We start from the raw sequence: 25862 nt of genomic DNA, 5'->3' as shown, positions 1-25862 counted from the left end.
TTTACAATAGAGAATCATGATAATTAACAAAATAAGAAAAAAAAGACTTGATACTTTTAAATCAAGAGCCTTAGGAACATTCGAAAACTTTACTAGAGAGTTAAAGTTTTTCACTTGATATTTCACAAAAAAACTAACAAGAACTAGAATTACCTAGACTAACAAATATGATGCATATGGTCTTAGGTAGGATTGACTGGAGGTTGGTTGGTAGGAGATTGACTAGCGCTGCATATCAAAACTGGTTTCATGCATGCATCACACAGTTTATTTGTTAGTTTCATATTCAATCGTAATAAATTTACACACATGTAAAATAATTTTTCAAATTATTTTAGACAATTACATACATTCAAATAAACATCTTAGTCCAATTTGATCTTTATTCTTGCTCATAATCAATGGTTCAATTAGAAATTATATGTACAGAAATATTTACATAGAAATTGCATTTATTAACATCACAGTTCAATTTTCACATTTTCAGTTGCACTTCCAGTTGGAGCAGCTAAAATAGAAATAAAATTTTAACGTAATTAGAAATTTAAAATTAAAATGCTGCAATGTTAGCAAAAAAAAAAAAAAAAACATTGCACTTTTTTGAACCTACACCAAAAACAAGAACCTGCCACTTTAATAATTGGAAGTTTTAAGCTATTGATGTGGTTTCAATGATTTTAAACTTGTTTTCCAGCACAAAAAAAAATTTCTTAATGCATGTAGTTATGTTTACCTTGTTAAGTTATGTTGACCTTGTATTTTTATTATGTATGAAACATTGACTGTACAATGCAGATGGAAAATCCAGAATGATTTTTGATCGTGTTTTCATGAATTAAGAATCAATCTTAAGTTTGTGGGACTTATTTTAAATATGCTAATTAGAACAGATATTTTAAGTTAAATATTGTCCGTACCAATCAATCATTGTACTTATTATGTCATACTTAGTGCTAATTATTGTCTGCAGATTTTACGCAGTAAGACACAAAATTCTTTTTTTATGAATAAAATTTTTGTTGTTGATAGATTCAAATTCCTTACCATTAAAATATGGGGGCAGCGATCTGGGAAATATCGCCCCAATAGAGTCAGGAGAGCGGTCGAACGTTTGGACCCCTTAATGTTAATTTTACTTTCTGTGATCATATCTCTAGAATCTTTGCACACAAATAAAATCGTTTATCCAACGATAATTCCATTTAAAAATTAAATTTTAATAATTATTTATTATTATTCTGTTTAATGATAGTTTGAAAGTTTTGGAATTGATAGGTATAAAAATTTTTACAGACTTTTTAAATTTTTTTTGAATATTAAAAATTTAAAAGAAATCCTTAGAATAGATCGTGTGAAATCAAATTTTAAATATAAAACTTTTTTATAATTTGATAGCTTAGAAACTCTATTACCATTACCACGTTAGTATTAACCAATATAAAAACTTACATTACAATACCAAAAAATTAAATGAATTAATCTAACTCTCAATACTTTTAAATAAGTATGGACAGTTAGATTAAGTGATGAAAAAGCTAGCAGTATGTCAAAAAGTCCAACGCTAAATGAGTAGCGAGCATTATTTCTTCGCATTAATCCAAGCCAAGACTGCACACAAGGGCGTTTCAAGCATCTTTCACCACATTGACCGTTATGTATATCTTATGTTTGAGACTTTAATGTATATCTTATGTTTGAGGCTCAATATCTCGGAAACTATAATTTTAGGACTTTGTGTCAATGAGAACTTTTAATCCGAATGTTTTGAACTGCAATTTATTAAATTTTCAGTCAAAATTTCACAGAAAACAAATTTTAATAAGATTTGTGTTGCTGTATCTTTTATAGGGACATCTTTACTAAATAATTTAATATAGTTTGTAATTCCCAGGAGTTAAAGTAGAAGAACAACACACTTCAAAATAAAATGCTGCATGTAATAAACAACTAAATACTTAATTATGGATAAATATTTCATGAAATGGTTGATATATTACCGGTGACTAAGAGCTTTGCAGGTGGAGACGTCAACGTAGGACTGTCGGCATCTCCAGTCATTTCACAAACCCATTCTCCGCTATCTCTCGCAAGCTGAACGGAAGAAATATGCAGGCTGCAATCTCCATTGAGGTGGTTTCCTCTCCAGCTGTAATGTTGGTATCTATCCAAGTTATATCCAATATTTCTGCCATCCTTTATCCACAAGCAGTCACCAATAGGATTCTCCACAACGCATTCCAATGTGACAGCTGAGTTTTCTTCTAAAGTTTGAGAGACTGGAGTCTGAACAAATGCTTGACCTCCTGAAATTTTATTATTTATAAGTTTAAAATTGATTCGAAAGTTGTTTTTAAATAGATACATGACTAAAAAGTATGTTTTACAAGTAGGCCATTGATTGTAAAAATGAATTATTTCCTTGTACAAGACTTTTTCATCTTTTAAAAATGCGGTAATAAGATAAACACAATTTTATATATAAAAATATGTATCGACAAATTTATACAGAAAAACATGAAGTATTTACATAGAAATTGAAATACAATGTCACAAATTTATTAAAAATTGTTCACTAAAGAGTAATAAAAATATAACTTTGGTGAAGTTAAGAAAATAGTATTGGATTTTTTATTTCTTTATTTTTTTAAAATCCAGAAACAATTCAATGTGTTTTGTTCTTATTCCATAGATCTAATGAAAAATTAAAATTTATAATTTAAAGGAATGTGGGGAGAAAAACAAAAAATTATGGAACAAATTAATGAATAATTTTACACTGTTAAACCCAATCTAAATTTACAAGCCAAATAATTACTACAGAAACTTAATGCTAGATTATATAATGTCAGAAAAATTTAAATAATAACATAATACTAACACAATGCATAAACATAATACCAGTATAACTCTTAATAAAAATAAATATTTTATTTCATGTTATATTAAGGTAATATTTTCTTTTAAGTAAATAACAAAAATTACAAAACTGAAAACTTGAGTGATATATTAATTTAAAAATGCATTACCAAAAAGTTAGAATAAAAAAAAGTATGCGCATAGTAATTACGTGTGTAAAAAGTGCTAAAGTTAAAGATTAATTTTTTTCATTTGACATTTTATCTTACTCCTAAGCCATCCTACTGAGAAGGATAAAATTTGGCACACTGATAGTTTGAAGCACAAGGAAGGTTACTGTCAACATTCTACTTCCAATTGGTTAAGCATCAGTCATTATTTTAAATTGAACTATAGACAATTCTAAGTTTTCAAATATTTTAACGATAACGTGAGAGATATTTGGTGGCCTATAGCTTTATTTGATAAAAAAAAACAAGTAATAGCATCATGTCAAGTACAGTAAATCCTTATTCTGACGAAATAAACTACAAGCACATGTTTTGTTTAATCTAATAATGTAAAGCCACTGAAAAAGGCAACAAACAATAATAAATTTTTAAAATTAGTTTAGCTTTATTAATTGTGTCGGTATATGCCTTTCACTGTTGTGCATGATTTTGTAGAGTTGTTCAGTACTAAAATATTGATTATTTTTTTTATAAACCCTGAATGGGTATTCCGGTACGAGAGTATGGGTATTCCGCTAGAATATAAATAAAAAATAAATACCTATTTTAACAGGTACGAGAGTATTGGTAACAACTCCTGTCAAAAACTCTTGCAAAACTAGCAGATTCTGGGCATCAGTAGTTTTATCACTTGTGCAATTGAGTAAAGAAGTATCCAACCACGAACTTTTAAGCTGTATAAAATACAAACATAATGTATTTCGCACCCTTTATTTACCTTTTTGCAATATTTAAATAAATCATTCAAATAATAATGAAGGGAAAAAACTCAAATCTCAATAAAATTTATTAAAAAACTTATTGACAAAGCATTGCCATATCACCAGAATTAGTATGAAATATTAATTTAAAAATAATATTTTTGATATTTTTTCAAAATTAAAAAAATATCAGTACTGACAAATAATGATAGATATTTTTAAGTTTTAACTATTGTCCCACTGCTTTGGAAAGAAAAGGCAGTAAAAGACGAGAACGAAAGAGAAATAGAAAAAGCAGAATAATTTTTTTTAAAATCTTGAGTAAGTACAGGTTAATAATCGAAAAAGCTAGTAAAAGGGTCAAAAACATAAGTTAACTTATAAAAAATGAGTTTTTTGTCAATTAATAAGGAAATTTGTGTTGATCATATTTTATGGCACTGACAGCAACACTGCAGAATTTCTATAAATAGAGATACTAGTACATATCTTATCGATACTGTGCCTTACTCTTTAACAAAGATCCTCAGGAAGTAATACCTACTTTACCCCAAGTGAGATAAAGTGGGTATGAAATCAAGTTTCTTTTTTAAGGAGGGCTATAAAACCAAACTAAATAAATTTATTTCACCAAAACTTTTTATATACATTCATGCTATACATCATGCTTTTTATATACATTGGATTCTTACAGATTAAATATGAAGTATAACCTATCTATTTTGGTTGATTGTTTTCTTACAGTAACACATTTAAAAGAACATGTTTTGATACACCCACTTTACTTTTGTTAAATTNTTGATACACCCACTTTACCCCAGAGTGGGGTAAAGTCTGCATAGTTCTAAAACTAGTATGTATTTCATAAAAAAAAAAAAAAAACATTTGTAAATATTGTTTTAGAATTAAAAATGCTATTAAATTCGTTTCTTGAATATATTTCTTCAAAAAAGGGCTAAAAAATAATTTTTTTTACCAAATTATTAAATTAAAGAGTTGATAGTCATGGCTATTAAAATTAGGTTTCACTTAGGAAGCAGTATATTTTGCTGAACTCCACACAATTTCATCAAAAAGCATTCACAGGTTGAGGAAGTTTGAATGACAGGATGCCTTTAACTTCTCTTTTTAAATATAGTGCAAGAACATGTTAAAAATAAAACAGTTGTGACATTTATGTACAAGGCCCACCATTAAATACAATCCCATTAATGCTTGCAGGTTTTGATTCTAATAAATTAACTGAATACTTACTTAGAATAATAAATCAGTAGCATTTCCTTAGTTTTGCTTGGCATTACAAGCTTAAATGCACTTTAGGATTCAGTAGAAGCAAATTTAGAAAATTTAAATTTTAAATGGGAATCATAATTGAGAAAGTGAAACTATATTAACTAACATTTAATATTGATATTAAAGTAACAGTAAAGTCTCTTCTCTGTACTGATTCTATGTTAATAATGGTTTAGATAAAAATAATTTACCAATCACTCCCAATCCCCAAAGAAATCACTCCCTCACTTGCGCATGAAATTTCCACATTCTGTCAAATCTCATATTCTTATTAAATGATGAAAAATAATGTCTTTTAAGTGAAGTTGTAAATAACAAAATGCATATTGTTATGTAACACCAGATAGTTTTTAGAAAAGCAATGCAAAACATTGCCTCTAGGCATTTATGACTCTTTGACTTAATCTCATTTTCAGCAAATTTTTATGAATAATGATTGATTCATAGAAATTCGCTGATTCAGATATCTCTTGTTATGAGTCTGATAATCAAAGAAATTTCAATGTTATCACATATAAATGGTTCTATTCTTCGAAGTTAGTGGACAATAATTCCACTAACCAGTGAGTTTACAAATTGGGAAGCACTATACATTATAACTTTTTTTTAACAAACTATAGATTATGTCAGAAGCAAGGGAAAATTGATTTATGTCATATTTTTAGATATATTCATTTTAGCAATATCAATACTGCCCACAAAATTCAATTTTTCAAAAAGAGACATATACCATCATATTTTTGTAATTATTTAATTAAATTCATTTTTATTCCTTAAATCTTAGACATATCTTGTTAGGAACAGATAAGTTTAATTTTTTTTAAATAAATAAAAAAAAAGAACACATAAGCATGAACAACATATATTGTAACGAATAATGAAAATATTTAACATACTGTAGTAATATTTAAAGCTCCAAAAGCTGGCAGCTTGTTTGGAATCCCTAAAGTTGTCTCTAACTCATCCATAACCTAAATAAGATATTAAGCATATTAATTATTATTAAATAAAACGGTTCACAATATTCATTATAACATCCAACTTCAGTAAAATGAAATTCTTTGAATAAATAAAAAATGATTATTGCATAATTTTAACATGTTTAATCAATAGTTAAGTTGATATTTGAGTAAATAAGCTTTAAAGTTGATATGTTGTAAAGATTACATCTTGCCTACATTTCTTGTCCTCAAGCTTGCAAAATATTTAATCCCTAACACTCATTTAAACAACTAAACAGCAACTAAAAATGCTAAGAGTATTCACACTCTTAGCATTTTTAGTTGCAGCCAAAAGAAAAGCTTTGAAAGTTTATTCATTGACTATCTCTTGTGAAATGCAATTGGTATCTTCTTCCACTCCAAAACCATTAAAGATTGTCACCTAGTACCTGCAAAATTTAAAGATTCGGCAAAATAAATAAATGTTGTAAAGTGCTATGAGACTTTTCCCAGAGAAATTTCGATTGTTTAAATTATCACTAAGAAACTTCTTTCCCTAAGCTCTTCAATTAAACATTGATAATTTACTATACACTGTTTTTATTTAAATGAAATTCTTTTATATGTTATATTAAAAAGTGCAAAAAAAGCCATATATTGTCACAAACAAAGATTTGAAATTAGTCTGATAAATCAAATAGATTTATTAAAAAACTTGTAGTATACCAGGAACGAAGAGACCGACATTTTCATGTGATATACGCCAATACAGAAATGGAAATAACGTAATGGAATATTTTAGAAATTTCTAAAATATTCTATTTAAATAATAATAAAACCTTATTTGTTATACACATTAGGGATCTACAAGTTGCCAGATCAGTACTAGTTTGCTCAAGTAAACTAGCACATTTTTGACAATATTTATAGAAATATATAAATGATAGCCATAGCTATATTACATGTTTCATGTGAGTTTCTGCTTAATTAAAAAATTACATTATAAGTGAAGATATTTTTATGAATTTTTAATAACCTAAAATTCGAATTATTAATTACTTTGATAAATAAATAGGTTGTTAAAAACAAGGAAAAAAAAGATTAATACATTAAATTTAATAACATACTTATTTGATAAATGTCACAATAATATAAATATTGTTAATTTGAGAAAGTTTTATTGCTATAGATTAATAAATAAATAAAACAAGCTTGAAATTGAATAAATAAGAAGATATATTAATGCATAAATGTACACATACCAGATGAATAATTGGAAATATTTGAGGTTCCACCCACACTATATTTAATTTTTCAAATTCAGTATTGTTCGTATTATTTCGTACTAATTTAGTAACCAAATGGAAGAAATAACGGCCTAAACCAGATGCTTCTTCTCCAACAGCTAGGACTAAATATCTGTTTGGGTCTAACAGCTAAAAAAGAAAATTAAATTTTAAAAATAATCAAAACAGTCAAAGAAGTATATACACAAAAATAGTTTCTACAATTTAACACTGTTGGAAAAAATATAATAACAAAACTTTATATCAGAACTACAGTTTGCTTAAGTTTAAAAAATATTTTTCTTTGTGACAAACATGCAAATGTTTGGCAGAGTTGCATCATAATATAACAAGTTCGTTTTATTTCTTGAAAATTTTAAGTAACAAATTCAACAAATTTGGGTATAATTTGACTTTCATTAAGAAAGGTATAATGATATGTGCTCTTTAAGAAAGATTTAAATTCAATTTAATTTATTTTTTCTAGGGTTTATATTTCGTTGAAAAACTACAATATATTTTTCATATTCTAGTGACTTGTCACTTTCACTAGTATTTTGCACTTGATTGTATGTATGAACTGTGCAGAGTAACTACTACAGAACAGCATGTCTTCTCTACAGTTTGGATGAATATGAATAAGTTGACTGCTGCTGTGCCAAGATCTTTATTAATTAGAAGACTGAAACTGGAACAAATTTTATATTCTTATGTAAGACTTTGACAAGAGAGTAAAATCTCACAATAAATGGTTAAAAGGTACCAAAATTGTGTCTAGAAACTTTTAATCATGCAGTATTGTATTCCAGCTGATCAATTGCTCAATACAATTGATTATTAAAACCTATTTTTTTTTAAAAGCTAAATTTCATTGATGAAAATTAAAATCTTAACTGCTATTTGTTTTTAACAAATGTAATAAGCAAAAATAATTAACATAATTGATAAATTAAATATTTCATAAAGAAGTTTTTTATTTATATTTTTAAAAAGCATATTGAGTTGTTGAGGTTTCAATATATATCTAAATAATGTATACAATAATAATAATATGCGTTACAAACAAGCATGACTTTTTCTTGACAATTCATAATTCTTAACCAAAGTTCGTACTTAATTTCAGGAAAAAAAAAAATCCTTAAAATTCTCAAGCAACGCTGAAATAAAAAAGGAGCCATCCAATACTTCAATCAAGAAAACAAGAGAATAATATTTGTAGAAGACAAACACTAATAACACTTTAACACCATGAAAAATTAAAAGTTATATGCATCATTATCAATAGAAATTCATTATTCCAATATCTTTATATACCTATAAATTAATAGTTGAGTTTAAATAATTTCCAATATGTTAAGGAATTTCAAATAAGAGACTATTTATCATTAACCACGAATAAACTTTAAGAAAATAACTCATATTCTTAGTTAAAAAAATAATAACTAAAATCCCCATAATTAAATATATTTATTGTCATGAAGAAATAATCAAAATTAGTTTAGTGAGTAAAACAGACTTATTAAAACACTTCTAACATATAAGATACAAAGAAACTGCCATTTCCATCATACAAAACTTAGTCAAACAATACAGTAAATAATTTCTTATAGAGTTTCAGTAAAAGCTATTTCCTATTAACAGAGATGACATTGTGCTACATTTGCCTTGAGAAAAAAAATCTTTAAAAGGGTAAAAAAAAGTTCAAAAATTAAAATTTTCCAGGTTTTCAGCAAAATTTTTCCTTTTCTTCTAGAGCGTTCCTTGAGTTTTTATAAGGTTATTTGTAACTCTCCAGGCATGTTCTTACTGAGGAATATAAACCTTTTTAAACCTCAAAGAAAGAGAATCACTGAATATATTCTTGACTATGTATTGATATTTCATTTCATAATACTGAAAATACTCGTTTTCTCAAAATAAATGAACCACTGAATAAATTCTTGACCATAAATTAATATTTCATTCTATAATGCAAGAAAGACTTGGTTTTTTTCTCAAAGTGAGTAAGTCATGAATATATTTTAAACAATGAATCAACTATTTCATTTCATAAAACTGGAAAGACTTGTTTTTTCTTCTTCTCAAAACAAAAGAACCATTGAATATATTCTTGACCACAAATCAATTATTTCATTCATAATACAGGAAAGACATGTTTTTTTCTCTCTCTAAGTAACTGAGCCACTGAATATTTTCTTAGCAATGAATTAACTATTTCATTTAATAAAGAAAAGGTGGCTCTAATAGTTTGCCAGCAGAGTAGTTAGAAGTTTGGGTCTTTTTAATTTTATTTCTTTTCACTCCATAAACCGGGAAGTAATTATTATGATTTATTTATTATTAATCTTAATAATATACTAGTCAATAATGCAGTTAGAGAAAGTTATTAGTAAAATAACTCTTTATAAATAACTTAAAAAAATTTTTTTTTTCCTTCTTTAAAACAGCACTTGTATTTTTATGTTATTTTTAGGAACTATTTCACTCAATTATTTTAAATTTTGTCTCGTAAAATTAAACGATGCAAAGATCTTTATACAGAATTTAAAATTATTCCTTATACTATATTTCAGTGTAATTTCGTTCTCTTTTTAAACATGTGTCCTCTTTTACAAAATTATCATAAACCAATGAAGAATTTCTCTTCGAGGTAGATTTTGAAAACACAAATTTTTGCTAAAAATTGCTACATTGTCTCATACTTAAACTGAGTTGCATAATAATTGCCAGTGTTAAACTAATTTATTAATTTTTTTCATACATAACTATAATATTAAGTTTGGAAAAAAATTACACAGTAAGGGGCAATTATTTTTTGCGAATATAAAAACAAACTCTGGAAAACAACGTTTGATGTTCATAAAAACTATTAAATAATCGTTCTTACTTTAGGATCATAAAGATTATGTTCATTAATCTTGGATAAAATGGAGCCTTCATTGGTATTTACCAAAGCTTCTATATCAGCGGCAGATGCAGGCTAGAAAACCAAAAACAATCTAGATAAGTAAACAAACTAAATTCAAAGTTTCATTACATTTATTAAATTAACGATATTTTACTTTGCTAGACTGATTATAATGCTACAAAAATAATAATGATGATTAGAGAATAGTACTTTTTAAAGTTATTACTTTTCAATATTGTTAAAAATAGCTTAATAAATTTTTTTTTTAACATTACATTTATAATGATATCTGTAACTTGACAAGGATTTAATCAACTAATAAACTTATAGCAAAAAATTTAGATGAATTTTAATAGAAAAATCTTATTATATAGAGGATGATAAAAAACTTTAAACTTACATTTTGTGGACATGGGATTGGTGTTTTACTAAATGGTTTGATTAATTGAATTTCCCCAACTGTTGTTAATTTGAGGTGTTTTGCAACCTTAAAATGAGAATGGATTAATCAATATCAACAATAAGTAAAAATCATCATATTTTACTGAATGCTTTTAATAATGTTGCTTCAGCTAATGGATTAACTTAAAAATCTAAGTGCATTACAGATAATTTCTAAACTTTAGTAAACAACTTATTTTCTATACAGTAAAAACAGATTGATAGAATAACAACAATAACAAAAATTGACATTATAAACATACTCTTAATAAAAATTGGTTTGGCATATGCAACTGCATATTCTAAACTCAAAAAGCAGATGAAATTTTAAAGCATTAAAAACAGCCTGCTTTTAAAACCATAACGAAACAACTGGATTAACGAATATCAGCAATAAAAAAAAAAGACAGTAATAATCAAAGTGCAGAGAGAAATTCTACAACATGTTATAAGGAAAGATCGTACATAACATCTTTAAAAAGAAATTATTTAATTAATAAATATTATGCGAAATAAAAATGCATTACAGTAGTGCATATTAGGATGAATAAAAAGTTCTGCTGTTTATATATCTAATAAAAACCACAACCCCATTATTTTGGTAGTGTTTTTAATTTACATTTGAGGAAATAATAAGCCAATAGACTTTAACAGGCTTTATTTACTGGAGTATGGTGTAAACAGAAGTCTCACCCACTCTCCCAGCTATAGGGGGTGGGGGTGGTGGACTAATATCAAGACAGTAGTGGCGAAGGTTATGTTGGCAACATCGTACAGCAAAAGACACGCAAAAACAATTGCTCCTGCATTATATACTAATGAACAAAAAGGTGAAAAGGCTCAAATCGTACATACGTTGTAACTCTATGCATAATCGACAATCATTTAATGCTTCCTAATATGGAAGTGAAAGAGGGACAAGATTCTAAAAATAACTCCTCCTTTGAAATATAAATCTAATTATAATTCAATGGTATGTTTTCATCCTTGAGGTCCCAAAATAGAATTTCTGCACCTATTCTTTACCAAATACATTTTATGAAAACGAAAGAGCTTTAATGGTTTTATTAATACAAAAGTATTTATAATTTTTGTATTACATTTATATATACACATAGAGAGAGAGAGAAAAANCTAAAGTAGCTTTTAGCTCAAAATGCAGATAAAACACCCAAAAACAGCTTACTTTTAAAAGAACAACAATTGGATTCATCAATGTCAGCAATAAAAAAAAAATTAATAATATACTTATAAGTCTCAGGTGCAGAAAGAAATTTTCCAAACATGTAATATGATAGTACATATTTTTCAGCAGAAACTAATTAACATTATGTGAAATAAAACATATTACACAAGTGCATATTTGAATGAATCAAAAGTTGTGATGTTGCATACATTGTTGCAGTTAGATCATTAAAATAATTAGATTATTCAGCTGGTCATTATTAAACCAAGACAGATTTTCAGATAATGAGATTTTACACCAATTGTTTAAATACTGTACTGGTATCTTAACTATGGTTCAAAATATTTTTTTCTTTTCTGAATTCATATAACTTTATAGTAGATAAAGTAGTTATCATGCTGTCTCATTCATACTACCTTTTTGTACCTCTAAAAATTTACCATACATAAACTAAGGTTTAACATATATTAGGGTTGCATAATTTCTAGTCTGAGGACTAAACACAACCTTTGATTGGCCCATCTGTCTTCCCAAATACTAATTAAAAGAAACTACATAACTAGTATTAGAAATTTTATAATTGTGTTTCAAACTAGTTTTAATAAACTTTAAAAAATAATCATATTATTACAATAAGAATCAAAAATGTTGAGCTACGAACACGGAGTGTGAAATTTTTGGTCTTTAAAAAAATAGATTTTTTTGAAAAATAATTGGGTTCTGGATATGATTTAGTTATTAGTTAAAATTTTTTTTTATTGAAAGAGAGCATGTTTAAAACTGATGTAGTTTAAAGGTTTAATTGAAAACTAAGGTATCAGCCACTTATATGCAAACAAAAAAAAAATTTTTTTTTTTAGATGAAGTTTAAAATCTACCTTAATTTTAATAATGAAGACAAAGTAAGCACACATTATATACATTTTGCTGCATTTAGTCTTATAATCTTTAGGACAAATGATACAGTTTTTATTACACCAAGGAGTAGTTTAATTGCGATCAATTGAAGCAAAAATCAAATTCATTGCCACTCCTTAAAGTTATATATTTATGAGTCATGTATTAAATTTGTTATATGCTATTTTTTTCAATAAATAAATTTTGCACAAACTTTGTGTTGAAAAAAACTTTAGGAGAGACCATTAAAATCTCTCCCAGCGACTGGGCAAACATCTGCACCAAATGTGGAAAAGGTCAAATAAGGAAACACAAGAAAATATCAACACAAAAATTTAACCAAACAAATAAGTTGTCATTTGGAATCATTTTTATTGACGATAAATTTTATTCACAGATCCGTCTTTTCATGATGCCAACAGAAGTGGCATTTCCGCACCAAGAAAATGCCACTGCCTAAAGTTAAAATCGTTTGCAAAAAATCATGTACTTCGATAACAATTTTGCAGTCAATGGAACTTCTAAGAATGACCAACTTTCATCTATGATCATTTTACTGTGGAACAGAGAGTGGTCGCTCTCAAGAGGTTTCACTGCACCAATAGAAGAACAGGACAGAAAATACATTATTTGAAAAATGTTTAAGTTATCTTCTAATGCTAGTAACACAAAGATTTAACTGAATAAGATTAAATTTCTGTATAAATTATTGGTGTAAATATGAAAGACTAAGATAACAAAAGTGATCACAGAAACGTTAGTTTAATTGATGAAACTAATTTTACAAAAATTAGAGAATGATTTACAAATAAGGCACATCCAAAATCCAATGACCTCAATCTTTATCAATCTATGAATTTTAAGTTGATTTCAAGAGAACATTGTTGACGGCATGGTCATTTTATACAACTTCAGAAATAATTTAAAACATTGGAGATTTAGCCATAAAAATTAAAAAGAAAAAGGAAAAAAAAAGTTGCTGATTTCAGAGGAATCTTATGCCAGATTTCTCCCTCCCCCCCTCCATTCAGATCATCTGCATTATAAGTTATTAATGTCATGTTTCCAGATAAAAAGATCAAAATATTTCATACCACTCTGTCAAATGCAGCATAAAAAGTAACAGAAGGGCTGAGGCGTGCTGCTGCTTCTTCAAATGCCAAATAGTCTGAAATTGAAAGAAAAATTATAAACAAACAATGTCTGAAAGATTTTAAAGCTTAAATAGAATGAAAATTACATCAGAAAAGTTTAAAAAAATAGAAAATGTTTTAAAGAAATGAACCAAATTTTTCAGCATTTGATTTAACTGTTAATGTCTTATTAAATTACACTAGTCTTTTAGGGTGCAAAATTTTGCTCAACCACAAAATAAAATTATTTTTGAGAGGTAACTTTACAATGAAACAGAAAATAACTTATCAATGGGAAATAATAGACATAAATTTGAATTTCGTAAGTTGATTAAATTCACTTAAAGTCCATAAATTTGTTTAGAGAACTTTTCATTGTTGCATCTATTCAGAATCAGAATGAAGATTACACAGAGTTATGTAAAACAGTTTTATGTCACCATTTTAACCGAACTAATTTTGAGACGTTAAAAAAAAATCATTCAGCTGCAAAGCCAAGAAGATAAATAAATGAAAAAAAAAATCACATTCTAATTACGTTAATACTTAGAAAAAAGCTCTTCTATTTTTTTGTTGCTCCGTAATTCAAAAAATAACTAACTAAAAGTGTTGAGTACATCTGACTTTTCATTATTTGATCCAGTTTAAGTGCATATTTAAACATACCTGTGTCATCCTTATAGAAGTTAATACAGAACCTATACCTAGAATGACAGGGGGGGGGGAGGCAGAGAGACTCCTTAGGCATTTAGGTAGATAACCCAAGGTAGTTTTGAGTATAAGGTACCCTAGTTTTTAATAAAAATAACAAGAGTATTTGACAAAAAGGAAACTCTATTTGAAAAGGAAACTCAATTATCTACGAAACTATTGAATACATATAAATGAAAAGCCAGTGTTCCATTTTATCAAATATTTAGTTAATCAAATCGAATAAAATACCATTTTGAAAAATATAATATAATAAATAAAATACCAATTTTGATGACAAAGTCTTTAATAGATATCATATTAGATTAATTATGATTATATTTTAAGATTTTGGATGTCTAATTGATCCACTAACACACAATCTGGAAAGGGCCAAACTTGTCCCTTCAATTTTTCTATGTATACAGCAATGTTCAGTCTTTCTAGTGTTAATAACTGTTTCCCAAATGCAAACCTATGAAAATTTTGTTAAATGAGAAAAAAGGTTGTCAGTGAAGAAGTGGTTTAATCATGCTAATTTAAAACAAAAATTATCTCTCAAATTACAGAGAAAATTTAATCTTTTAAAGATATATGAATTTGAAATGACTCAATGTGAGAAAAGGTAAAGATTAAAAATTGGTGCTGATTCTGTGAAATAAACAGTTTTTTGAATACATAAAAATATCTTTAGTTTTACCAGCTGTGCCTTGCATGAAGAATCCAACTAATTTGACATTTTCTACAGCATCAAAAGCAACTTTTTCAATTTTTCCAGTAATAATATTAACTTGAGTTCCATTGACCTGAAACATTATTAAAGGAGAACAATTGTACTTTTAACGATATAGATTGAGGGAAGAAAAGAAAGTAGAAAAACAAAGAAATACTATATCAGATTTTTTCCCCAACATAATCTGATCACTTAAAATGTTTTCTTTTTTTTTAAAGTTGAAGTTTATTGATAACAGAATTTGAAGAGATTAAGAAACACAGACTTAAATTTATTAGATGTGTTTTAAGAACTGATACTGATGACATAACAAAATGTGCTCTTTCTTGGATGCCTGAATATTGTTGTAACAGAAGCAATCACAGGATGCTAGAGGACTTAAGACAGAAGGAATTGAAAATTTAAGGGGTGACCAAAGGTGCAAACGAAGACCTACTAGCTTACAGTGCAAAAAGATTGGAGAAGAACTAGATAATAGAATTTAATAAAATGCTACTAGTGAGTTTATATGAAATAACAATAAAAAAGAATAGAAATAACTAATTACAAGAAACAGAAATAACTAATGAGCTTCGGAGAACTTAATTTGACTAAACTTAAAAATATGTTTTAGAGCAGTGGTTCCCAATTTTTTTAGCTACACAACCATAAAAAATCAACCTTTTTTCAGCAATACCTTGATCTTATAAATAAAGTTTAAGGTAATTGTGAACATTTTCACAAGGTTTAAGGTTATTGTGAACAACCATATACATTAACTCTAATCAAGATTGTTCCTTTTCTATAAACAGTTTAGTATTCACTATTTTAAACTATTGAGATTTGGAGGCTCTTCATTTCCCTCTTGACACACAATCTGCTTAAATTAGATTAATATAGTTACATTATTGTTAAGAATAACAACAGAGTATTGGTGAAAATAGATTGAGAAACTTTATAACCTTGTTAACACAAATTTTTTCTATCTAATGTATCTGGTGCCAATTCCTTTTGACAAAACTTAGGAAGGTCACACTACATTTAAATTTTTCTAAATGGAAATTTATCAATAAATATTTGACTAAATTATAGTGGTGTTTGTTTAAAATATGCAGAACTGAATCTTTTGTTTCAACCCTGATGAATAATAAAGTGCTTTAGAATTAGAATGTGTATTTGTCTACAAACCAATTTCTTGCATTGATTTTATTTTCATGTTTTCTTCCTAACAAAAATAAGAAGAAAAAAGAAGATAGATCGTATGTCTATCTTCGGGATGTCTGTTTAGGATTATTTAATTAATTTGTTTGAAACAGTATTTTAAACACATTCAAAATACATTGATATATTTATAATATTTCCTTACTTCAACATAAAAAAACAGACATTTTAACTCAAATTTTAAATAAATGATTTAATAAAATTCGTGCATAATAAAAGTAAATTAATAAAGTTTAACATGACTATTGGAAGCATGTCGAAGTTCACATACTTTAAAAAGATGATTTAACAAAGCTCTTGTAGAACGTTTTCCAAAATATGGAACTCCTTTGCCTTTCTTATAAATGAGCACATCACCTGGTTTTGCTTGATGAGCTACAACAAAAAACATTTAATTTTTAGTTTTCAGCTGAAAGGATAACAATCTTTTAGTAGAAAGTTATAATTTTATAGAATATCATTTTAAATGCTATTGCACACATATCAACATAGAACGAAAATAGGTCTGTCTAGGGGCCTTTCAAAATTCTAGGGACCTTCCGATAAAACTCAAGATAAAAAGGTTCCTTTGTAAAATTCCAAACTACTGAAACATACCTTTTACAAAATTCTAAATTTCATCCATATGTTTCTTTTTTTTGTTTGAAAATTTACATATTCTTTTATAAATGCAGCTTTTTCAATAAAATCACACATTTTGTAAAATTCAGACCCAAGTTCTTGGGTTGATAAAAGTAATTTTTAAAAAATTCCTACAAAAAAAGAAAAAAAACTCTTGCAAGAAATTTTAGATAGACCCTTGATTACGCTTGTTAAGCTCATGCCTAAACATCACAAGTAAGTCGCTCCATTTGGTATTCTTTAAAATTGACTTAATTCTTAGTTAAGTTCATTCGACTTAAAGTTCTCAAAATTATATTTTCCATTCATAATTTCTTAAAATAAAATAAATAATTATGAAAATATTTAAATTTTATTTTAAACTTTCAATTTATATGTTATCTAATTAAATTGCTAACAAAGTCTTAATTAATAAAATTTTAAACAGTTGGCGATTCAAATATAATTCTACATTTTAACAATTTTAGCACAGACAACAATCAGAAAATTATCACTGAGCATTTTGATAGTATAAAAAGAAAGTTTGATTATTTGTTCATGCCTTTTTATGGTGTGAAGAAATAAAATTTACACACAATTAAGTATTAAGAACAGTGGCATAACTAGAGGGACATCTGGTACAGTGATGTAGAGATGATAAATTCCTAAAAAAGTACAATGAATTTCAGAATAAAATGTTTTTCTTTTTCAAATATCCCCAGTTTCATTTGCTAATTACAACCACATAACTTCGTAAATTTTTTAAAAATAAATTTTAAGAAGATTACTGTAGTTTGTTATGCACATAGTTTTCTTTTAAATTATTTTTAACAAAGATGCCTTATTGAATGAAACATGCTCTTACAATTAACCTATAATTTAATCAATTAAGAATAATTAACAGGATCAAAAACATCTATGACACAGAAATAGAGTTAGTAACCAATAAATTTAATAAATAAGTTTAAATAATATAATAATTGATGAATTTAAAACCAAAGTGAATGAAAAATTATGAAGTTACATTATTTAAAGGTTCAAAATTTTATTCAATGAAAAATTTTATAATCTAATGTACAGTAAAAATTTTATAATCCAATGTACAATAATTTTCAGTTTTTTCATAATTTAAAATTTCTAGTCCCAAAAGCCCAACATGATTTTGAAAGGGGGCACACAAACTAAGGTCATCCCCAGGTGCCGTTAACTCATCTTCCGCCTCTGATTAAGATTAAAATATTATATTATGAATTAAATTCAACGTAGCTTAAGTATAAATGGGAAAAAAATATTAATAAATTAATATTCTTATCAGACAGAAAAAAATTACAATGCAAAAAATAAATAAATAAATAAAAGAAAAAGTTACCAGATACATCAGGACTTTGGCTAGGTGAAACAACCTCAACTGATGCTTCACAAACAATACTGTTTTTCTTTCTTAGTACTTGTGCTGTTATCTACAAAATAAATAAACATTTAGCAAACTGTTAAAATATTACATTTTATTCAATAGTAACTTACAAATTTACTGAGATAAATTATATTTATTTTAAATTGAAACAAAAAAATTCTATCAATGTTTATAAAATTGTTCAAAAAATAAAACAAGATTTTTCCTTAAAAAAAATCAAAATAGAATAATTACACCTAAATGGTTTTATTTTCAATTATAGATTACACAGAAAAAAAATAGAAGAAAGTGATTTACAAATTGACTTGTTTATAATAAACAAAAAGTAAAAAAGAATACCTTTTATACATTCATTGATTTTGTACAAAACAGTGATTGTAAAAAACAGACTTTTTACAAAATTAGAGTCTATAAATGGACACTTTACAAATGTTTTTTCCAACATATTTAACATAGAATTTGAAAAAAAAAGAGAGAACTTGATGCAAGGTAGTTGGTTGTTTTCAAATTTTGGATTAGTTCGATCCAAAGTGTTCATTGCATAAAGAACAGAAAAAAAAAAAGAAAACTTTCATTTATATTTAAATATATCAATACAAAAAGAATAGCATTATTTCGAATTTTTATTTAGGGAACTTAAATTACATAATGAACATCGCATACCCTCGCAACAGTATCTTAACTCCAAAATTTAAATTTTTGTATTAAAACCATCATTAGGATTACAAAAATATGCTCTACCAATTAAGTAAGCTCTACAATGATTTAAATTTGCCCTAGCTGACGATCGTAAGACAATGACTTCATGATTAAATAATAGCAATTGGAAGCAATCTTAGGCACTTCCTGGAAAATTCACTTTCTTTAGTTAAGTTAGCTCTGGTGAGATTCGGTTAATAGTAGAAAATCTCGGGTTAATAGTAGAAAATATTAATAAACAGCTAAATTATGCCAGAAAGCTTGTAAAATAACCAAAAGTTTTTATACTTTCGAAAATATCACGATATGTGGAATCCAATTTACATTGAATATTATGGAATTTTACATTGAATATTATTTATGGAAATCTGAGTATAAGTACCTATTATAGCATTGGTTTATGAATGAATCGGGTACTTCTGGCGTCATATAAGAATAAAATTAATAAAATAAAGCAATTTAGTGATCTTTGGAAAGGAACATCAGCTTCTAGTCGTTCGTTGAGATCGCATATATTACTTTGAATATCACATCGTCAAAAGAAGAAAACGAATAAAGTTTCGCCTCATTTTAAAATCTATTTCATTTCTAAATTTAGAAGGGCACATCTTGAAAAATTCTGCTGAAATGTGAAGCAAATTAGTAAGAATCGTCAATGTCAAAAGTTTTGTTTTTGTTTACAATTCTACAATTGACGCTTTTATTCTTTACGGTTAAAAGTTAATTTAAGAGAAGGAAATAAAGAGGCCACGGTGGCTGACTGGTCAATATATGACCGCAAGAGAAAAATAAAATATAACTTAAACTTCTATTTCAAATTTTGATTGGAAAAATACATACATACTGTTGTGACGAAGAATCATAATTCCTCTTACAAAGCATATATCAGAATCGCTGTATTATACTAAAATTAAACAAAATCTACAAGACGTAAAAGCACAAAAAATAAAAAAAGACGCATGATAAAGCCATGCTTTTTGTTTTAAAAAATAATTAAAATAGATTTCTTGAAGATATTTCTTCTTCGTATTTTTCTTAAAGGAATCTTTTTATTTTGACATAACTCAACATAAAACTTACTTGGAAATATTTTATTACATTTTCAGTATGAATGGTTATTCAATATGAAAGTTAACAACATCAATCTCGAGCTAACAACATCATCCGGTTAGAAATTATACAGCTGCTTACTACAGCTTATGTATGGTGTTTTCTACACTAGGAAACGCTGCCAGCTCCATACCGCCTATGCTTCGGGGTTACTGTTTCCGGTGTATTTTAAAGCCCTTTGGCTCACAACGTGATCATGACACTTTTTTTAACAATATATCTATAAATAACTAAAACAAATTTTCACTTCAAACTCACCAGAATTACTTAATAACATTAATATCTTATGAAATATGGCAGATTTGAGTGCAGAAATCACCTAATTTACTTCTTTTGTCGAAAACAAAATTATCCGTTTGAAAGTATCGCCTCGCAGAATAAGCTGTAGTACGCAGTTGTAAGCTTTCTAACAGGAACTAAAGCTGGTATTGAGCTCGAGATTGTTATTGCTTACATTTATATTGAAAACACCATCCATACCGCGAAAAGATATTTTCAAACAGATAATTTTGTTTTTAATAAAAGAAATAAGTTACATAATTTCTGTTTAAAATATGCTGTATTTCATAAGATATTAATAATTTTAAGTAACTTTGGTAAGTTTGAAGTGAAAATTTGTTTTTGTTATTTAGAGACGTATTGTTAAAATATGTTACATGGTTGACAGTTTTATAAATAAATCACTTTTTTGGCATCTCTGATTTAGCCTCCTTTTACTTGTTTATTACTGTTTGTTCTTGGTTCAAGCCGTGCACCATCATACCTTAGTGTCAGCATGTTATTCGAGCAGCGAGATTAAGTTAATTTTACAAATTATCATTTAGGTTTGAATTTCGAAGCTGGTATATTGCTAATAAGGTAAGAAGTACTTTATAACGGTTCTTTTTTCAAAGGACAATTCTTACATCTTGAAATGACAGGTCTTCAAATGACGATTTTTATTACGATTTTTTTTTTAAACAGTAATAATAAATCAGGTAACAAATATACATATACAAGAAATACTACTCAAGAGATTCTCAGAACTCAATGATTACGATGTGAGCCAAATAGCTTAAAAAAGCATCAAAAACAACAGTAACCCGGAAGTACAAGCACTCCCTATAGTTTTCTACATTATAGTGTAGAAAGCACTATCCATAGGTAAGGTGACAAGACGTTATGAAATCTTAAGGATACTCTTCAAATTTCAATAGTTGTCCAAAAAAAATTTTAATGTCATTCTGGATGGAATATGTTTCCGAATTTTAACATAGTCCTCAAATATTCCTTTGTCTTCAGTAAATTACAAATTAAAGTGAAGTCAATATTGTTTATAAGCAATGTCGACAATGTTTAATAAAACAAAAAATACGAAAACAACAACAACTATAGTTGTTGTTGTATTCGTATGCCTGTTAAGTCAGAGTGGTGCGATTGTTCTTGTTTTCCAATGGCAATGTGCGATTGTTCTTGTTTTCTAATGCATACTGTTTGCATATTTTAATGTTTGAAGTAATATGATTCTTAAAACTATGGAATGTTAAGTTTAAATAGGTCTTTTATGTTTTATCATTAAATTTAGTAAAACGATTTCGCAGGTATTACGTTTTAACTCTAATAAGAATATACATATTTTATTTAGAAACATTTTTCGATGTGTTTTGGATGTTCCTTCTCTAAAAAAAAAAGAGATATCATGTTGTTTTCGCTTCCATAAGAAAGAATATCAAACAATTTTATATTTTAAATTCAATAAGCCACAATAAAGAAGGAACGTTACAATGCTACACGCCACATTAATGACATCTCCAGAGCAACTGAATGACTATTCAATGTTCACATGGATGGTGTTTTCTACACTAGGGAACGCTGCAAGCTCGGCGCCGCCTAAATTTCCGGGTTACTGTTTCCGTTGTATTTTAAAGCCATTTGGCATCATTGCGTTTTGAGATTCTTGTTAACACTAAGGTAAGATGGTGCACAGCTTGCAACAAGAGCAATCAGTAATAAACTTATGGAAAGAGACCATATCTAGACTGCCAAAAAAGCGAGTTATTTAAAATATAACAACCATGTCACCTTTTTCAACAATATATTTCTAAATAACTAAAACAAATTTTCACTTCAAACTCACCAGAATTACATAATAGCATTAATATCTTGTGAAATACGGCAGATTTGAGCTCAGAAATCATCTAATTAATTTCTTTTATTGAAAACAAAATTATCCGTTTGAAAATATCGCCTTGCAGAATTACATGTAGTAAGCAGCTGCAAACTTTCTAACCGGAACTAGAGCAGACATACAGCTTGAGATTGTTATTGTTTACATTTCTACTGAAAACACCATCTATAGAAATCGCAGCTATTCGTTTCATACAACAACGCCCCCTATAGTTCGTTGCGATCTCGAATTAGTAAAACGTAGTAGAAAGTTTATTTACAGATCATGAGACATTATTAGAGCATGTCATGAGCTCGAGATTGTTGTTGTTTACATTTTTGCATTGAAAACACCATTCATACAAAATACTTTCCAACGCTTGCACCGATAATATTTTTTATCACGTTTTCATCAAAATAAAAATGTATGTAAAATATAAGTAAAAAAATTGAGAATTTGATTGGCGCATTCAAAGGAGAATTATTAAGCCACATTCAGAAGGAATATTCTCTATGTTTGTTAAAAAGTGTGAATTATATTTTAAGTTTTTGTTGCAGTATAATTTTCTGAAAAAAAATTTAAATGTTGATTTATGTGAAAATTATAAACTGAATCCATCGAAAAGTCAATCGTTAAACGATTAATAACTGTTTACAGTCAAACTATAAGCTTCTCAAAAGTTGAAGATATTTTTGAGTAGGCTCCAAAAGCTTCGTATCGTGAAAAAGATCCAAAGAACGCGCAATCCATATTTAAGTCTGAGAAGCTATATTATTCGCAACAATTAGATTCGTAATTTTATGTTCTTTCACTTCTAAGGTTGATAAATAATGCTAAACAAGGAATAAAAAGTTTTTTTTTTATGAAAAGATATATATTTTTATATTGGCCTAATAAGGATAAATTTAAATAAGAAAAAAAGGAACAAGAAACATGTTAGAAGAATGAGAACTAAAATATTAAACTTTTCTCAGCGTTTTTATGCCAACGGAAAACAATAGAGTAATATATCATAGGGAAGAAATATTTGAAGGCACTCATAAAATAGGAAAAATGAAGAGCCCGATGGAAGAACGCATGAAAGTAATTACCTATTAGAAGATTTGAGAAAATTTAGGATTATTACTGAATAAAAACATTAGGAAAGCTATTTTAGGAATTTTTTTTTTTTTGATACTATGTCGGAATAGGTTTTGATTCTCAGAAATCAAACTTAAACTTCTCAAAATAAGTTTGTAACATAACTTGAAAAAGCTAACTCTTAGCGCATTTATAATACCGCAATTGAAACACAACGTTAATCATAACAAAAAACACAATATTAACAATGATCGAGAACAGTTGTGGCGTCTTTACTTTTCACTATTTGTGTGATAAAATACGCAGCGTCATCAAAATGAAAGAAAAAAAATTAATACCTGTGATATGTCTCTCTATTCTCGAAAATATGATTGAAAAAAATGAATACCTGTAATATGTCTCTCTATTCCCCAAAATATGATTAAAAAAAACGAAAAAAAAAGGAAATTTAATATATTTAGAATAATATTCAATCAACATTTAACAACTTTCGTCGTTGTTGGTAACACAAAAAGTAAGCATGAATCAGACGTTACTTATTTGAATTGTCAGTTGAAATTGGGGGAAAAAGAGCGCCAACATGATATTATTTGTAATTTTGATTTAAAACCAAGGTTTAAAATAAATAAACTAATTTTTTTTTCTTTAAAAATTCTCGATGTCTTTTAATCTCGACTTTTCTACAGTAATTCGTCAGATTTCGAAAACATTTTTTGTCTCTTTCTCGCGTATTTATTAATTTGCGTCCTTAAACAGGTACATCATTTTGACTTCATTTTTAACATGAATTCGAAACATATGTATAAATCACAACTACATATGTTTCGGTCACAACTTAACGCTCTATATATCCCCTAATTAGATATTAGTATCAATTCACTCATTAGTTAATAGTTTGAATATAATATCTGAATGAATTCCTTGAATCAAATTATTGAAGCAAAAGTTTTGATTTCTTCTTCGGGTTGTCTCACGTATTAATGGTCCACTATTAATAAAAAAAAGAGTTTAAAAATAATTTTAATCCTTAAGGCAAATGATGCAATTGAAAAGCCGATTAACAAAACACTTCGCCTATCAAACTTTTCACCACAGTTATAATTTAAACTTGCGCATAAACTTTTTTATGGTTTATAAAGGGATTCTATTTCTTTGACGCGTAAATGGCAAGAATGTTTCAAACAAAAAGAGGTAAAAACACGAACATATATAATTGTCTATTCTTAACTACCCGATGCACAATCGGTACTCAAAAAGGCATACACACATCATAAACATTGTACTATTTTTTCTTTGTTTTGATTAATTTCTTTAAACTTTGAAATTAACATGAATTTTATGAATAACAAAAGTTTTTTTTTTATTTACAATATAGATAGATATATGTGGTTTCCTTTTTTGAACCTGCTGCATTTTACTTCAAAAAAATTAAAACAACAAAACAAACAAACAAACTGAAACGCTTTATTTTAATTAAAATATTATGTAGATGTGAGTATGTAGATGCATTAATAATTTACTGTAATCAACGTTAATGTATGATACAAGAAACTATATCGGAATAAATGAAACTCAGATAAATAATTAATGAAGTTATAGTTTACCTCAGCAAAACTTTCTGTTTCAGTAGGACATGTAGTCTTCGGTACTGCTAAATCCTTCACAATAACAACAGCAGTATCAGCCGCGCCGACGATGTTAGTGAAATTTTCTGCTGTTAAATGGCACACTCTTTTTACCCCATCATGTTTTGGGGTTTGTAAAAAATTTAAAATCGAACCATGAACGGTACAAAATATTAACAACAAAGTCACAAATTGCGGATACATATTCACAGAACTTTTTTCTGGTACGATCAAAGAGGTTTACGAAACTGAGAATAGTCTAAAAGTTTCATTTGTCAAGTGTTGTACCGATAAAAAAAATCAAAGATAAGTTTCCATTTACCAATACTCTCAAGAGCACTATTGTTTACATTTATTGAATGATTAAAGTTAAAGTTAGCCGCAAGCGCGTCAATGCAATCTTCGAAGGTGTGAGTCAAACAAAAAGACAGATAAGGAAACTATTGTTCTCCGTGAAGAATTTACATTCTTTTTTTTTGGAGTGGTATTCACTTTGAGAAGAAAGGAAATTTAAGTAGGAAGTACGTCACTTGTTTTTGCTTTTAGCTCATAAATTTAAATGATGTAAAAGAGCAGACGATTTCCGTTTTTTAAAAGCATTCGAAGACGTTTATGTGGTTCCTCATCTCAATTGAGCAGCGGGGAAACAATGGAAAGATCGATTATTATCACTTAGAGAAAAGATATCTTATC

General features: G+C 27.4%; 1 protein-coding gene across 1 annotated transcript; it reads right to left on the bottom strand.

The window, feature by feature from the left end:
- Positions 1–365: 365 nt before the first annotated feature.
- Positions 366–25862, bottom strand: LOC107447481 (calsequestrin-1). Its single transcript, XM_043040157.2, has 12 exons — positions 25149–25862; positions 18465–18555; positions 16767–16870; positions 15263–15368; positions 13834–13907; positions 10616–10702; positions 10195–10287; positions 7284–7457; positions 5977–6051; positions 3628–3760; positions 1998–2303; positions 366–508 (listed from the first exon to the last, which is right to left on the bottom strand). The coding sequence occupies exons 1-12, from the start codon at positions 25371–25373 to the stop codon at positions 462–464; spliced, it is 1515 nt and encodes a 504-aa protein (XP_042896091.1). The 5' UTR covers positions 25374–25862; the 3' UTR covers positions 366–461.

The sequence above is a fragment of the Parasteatoda tepidariorum genome, chromosome 5, assembly GCF_043381705.1.
Source record: "Parasteatoda tepidariorum isolate YZ-2023 chromosome 5, CAS_Ptep_4.0, whole genome shotgun sequence".
Taxonomy (NCBI): Eukaryota; Metazoa; Arthropoda; class Arachnida; order Araneae; family Theridiidae; genus Parasteatoda; species Parasteatoda tepidariorum.
Note: the sequence above shows the minus strand (reverse complement) of the source record. Positions and strands in the feature narration are given on the sequence as shown.

Bases quoted from the DNA above. Each gene is read 5' to 3' on its own strand.
- LOC107447481 (XM_043040157.2), bottom strand. From the start codon at position 25,373: ATGTATCCGCAATTTGTGACTTTGTTGTTAATATTTTGTACCGTTCAT. The intron at 16,871-18,464 runs GTAACTTTTTCT...TTTTTGTTGTAG, and splicing joins CCAAAGTCCTGATGTATCTG to CTCATCAAGCAAAACCAGGT. The intron at 15,369-16,766 runs GTATGTGAACTT...ATAATGTTTCAG, and splicing joins TGTTAAATCATCTTTTTAAA to GTCAATGGAACTCAAGTTAA.